The sequence below is a fragment of the Octopus bimaculoides genome, chromosome 6, assembly GCF_001194135.2.
Source record: "Octopus bimaculoides isolate UCB-OBI-ISO-001 chromosome 6, ASM119413v2, whole genome shotgun sequence".
Lineage (NCBI taxonomy): Eukaryota > Metazoa > Mollusca > Cephalopoda > Octopoda > Octopodidae > Octopus > Octopus bimaculoides.
This window is the reverse complement of record NC_068986.1, coordinates 49,487,638-49,489,661: the sequence shown is the minus strand read 5'-3', so window position 1 is coordinate 49,489,661 and position 2,024 is coordinate 49,487,638. Positions and strand designations below refer to the sequence as shown.

General features: G+C 39.3%; 1 protein-coding gene across 1 annotated transcript in view; it reads right to left on the bottom strand.

Annotated features, from left to right (window-relative positions):
• Window positions 1-2,024, bottom strand: part of LOC128248067 (uncharacterized protein DDB_G0271670-like) — a 110,828-nt gene that overhangs the window by 45,370 nt on the left and 63,434 nt on the right. The window contains exon 3 of the mRNA XM_052968464.1: window positions 159-233. Coding sequence (XP_052824424.1) covers window positions 159-233 — 75 coding nt within the window. The remainder of the gene's footprint in view (window positions 1-158; window positions 234-2,024) is intronic.

The window sequence follows — 2,024 nt, the reverse complement described above, 5'->3', positions numbered from 1 at the left end:
ATCACCACAACGACGACGACGACGACGACGAAGACCACCACCACCACCACCATCACCACCACCATCGCCACCACCACCACCATCGCTGCTATTCTTATCCCCACCACTACGATCGCTACCATATCCATCATCGCGCATTGTCACTATGACTAACAAACACAAGCCATCACTAGCACTATACCAACTACCACCATCACCATCACCATCACCACCACCGCTACCACCACGAGCACCTTTAAGAAGAAGAAGAAGAAAATGAAAAGCAACAACACTAACAACAAATACAACAATAACAACAACAACCAAACTGTAGCCACTATCTACAGCCATATATCATAACCTAAGCATATTAAAAAAAAAAGCCGTCAAAGCAAATGCAGCGCCATCTGTTGCACAGCAAAATTTATAAAATAAGATAGAGGGAGAGAATTAAATTTATCAATAATGGTTATGACCAGGAAGTCCAATAATCAAAGTATCTCAACCATGACCACCACTTCTTTGTTTTCTGATGCAGAATAGTGTATCAAAGACTACGTTACCTAAATGTGCTCTTTCTATTTCTTTTCAGACGGTACGCTGTGATTTGAAGGAAACTTGACTGTTATTTCTTGGAAGTCGACCGACCACCTGGTGGTTTCCGCCCCATTATATCGTTCCCATGTTCAGCCAATATGTTAGAATCAGGTATATTATCCATTTGAAGCAAAGGCGGCGAGCTGGCAGAGACAGTACCGCGCCGGACAAAATGCATAGCGGCAATTCTTCCGACTTTATGCTCTGGGTACAACTTTGTCTTTCATTTCTTGCTTTTGGGGTTGATAAAATAAGTACCAAGTGAGCACTGGGGTCGATGTAATCGATTACCCCCTCCCACGAAATTGCTGGCCTTGTGCTAAAATTTGAAGCCGATATGATCTGTCAGTCGCAACACCGTACACAAGTGTTAGTTTTTCTTTTTCTCGTAGGGAATTCATAATGTAAAGAACAATTTTGAAACCAGTTTCCAGTTTAGTCCCACTTGCGGTATCTCAGCCAAATGTCTTCCATTACAGCAGTGACTCTCAGCCAAGATCGATATGCCCCTGGGGAGGGGGTTTCCATGTAAGATTTTTGAGGGTCCATGCAAGCAAAATAGTAATTTGGGGATCCACAATATTATCTTAAGGGTCCATGAAAAATTTTTGCTTCAGATGTATTTGTTGTAATAAACAACAAGGTTTCTTTCTCTAACGCTTAACATAGTAAAACGTGTTTCATGCTAACGTATGCATGTGAACGTGTGAAAATGAAAATAGGAATTTTGAAAGAAGTATTTATAAAACTAGTTTTTAAAACATCGAATGAGCATAGGGGTCCACCAGAATACAATGGTAATCAAAGGGGTTAATAGATGAGAAAAGGTTGCACGTCGCATGTTGATAGATAGATAGATAGATAGATAGATAGATAGATAGATAGATAGATAGATAGATAGACAGATGTTCAGATAGATAGATGGATGTACGGATGGATAAATAGCTAGAGTGATACACAGATATAGATAGACAGATGGATGGATGGATATATATATATATATACATATATGCTCTGCATTTTGCATTTAATGTAATGCTCGCATTACTTAAATAAATGGAGTAGCATGGAACGTGCGTACTGCAATAAACTTTAAAATCCGTGTTGCTGTATATTTGTATGGAAATTTTTGTGAATCTCTGAAGAGGCCTAGCGAATCGTGCATGTACCCCCATTTCAACATTTCATCCGCTAAGTACTCCGGCAGGAGCTATTCGGATAGAATGGGGCATACCAACGCTAGGCCGAAACAGCTGTAAGATTAAGTTTATGTTTATTCTCAAATTCCTTATGTACTTTTATTTGTAAAGCCGGTTGTCAATATAACATGGTTTGTCATAAACACTTGTACTTTGTGGTTTTTTGTCACTTTAGTTACAAATTAAGTTAATGAATTCAACGGGATACATTGTCTGCAAGTCGTTGGGTACAGCATATTATCCTCCATT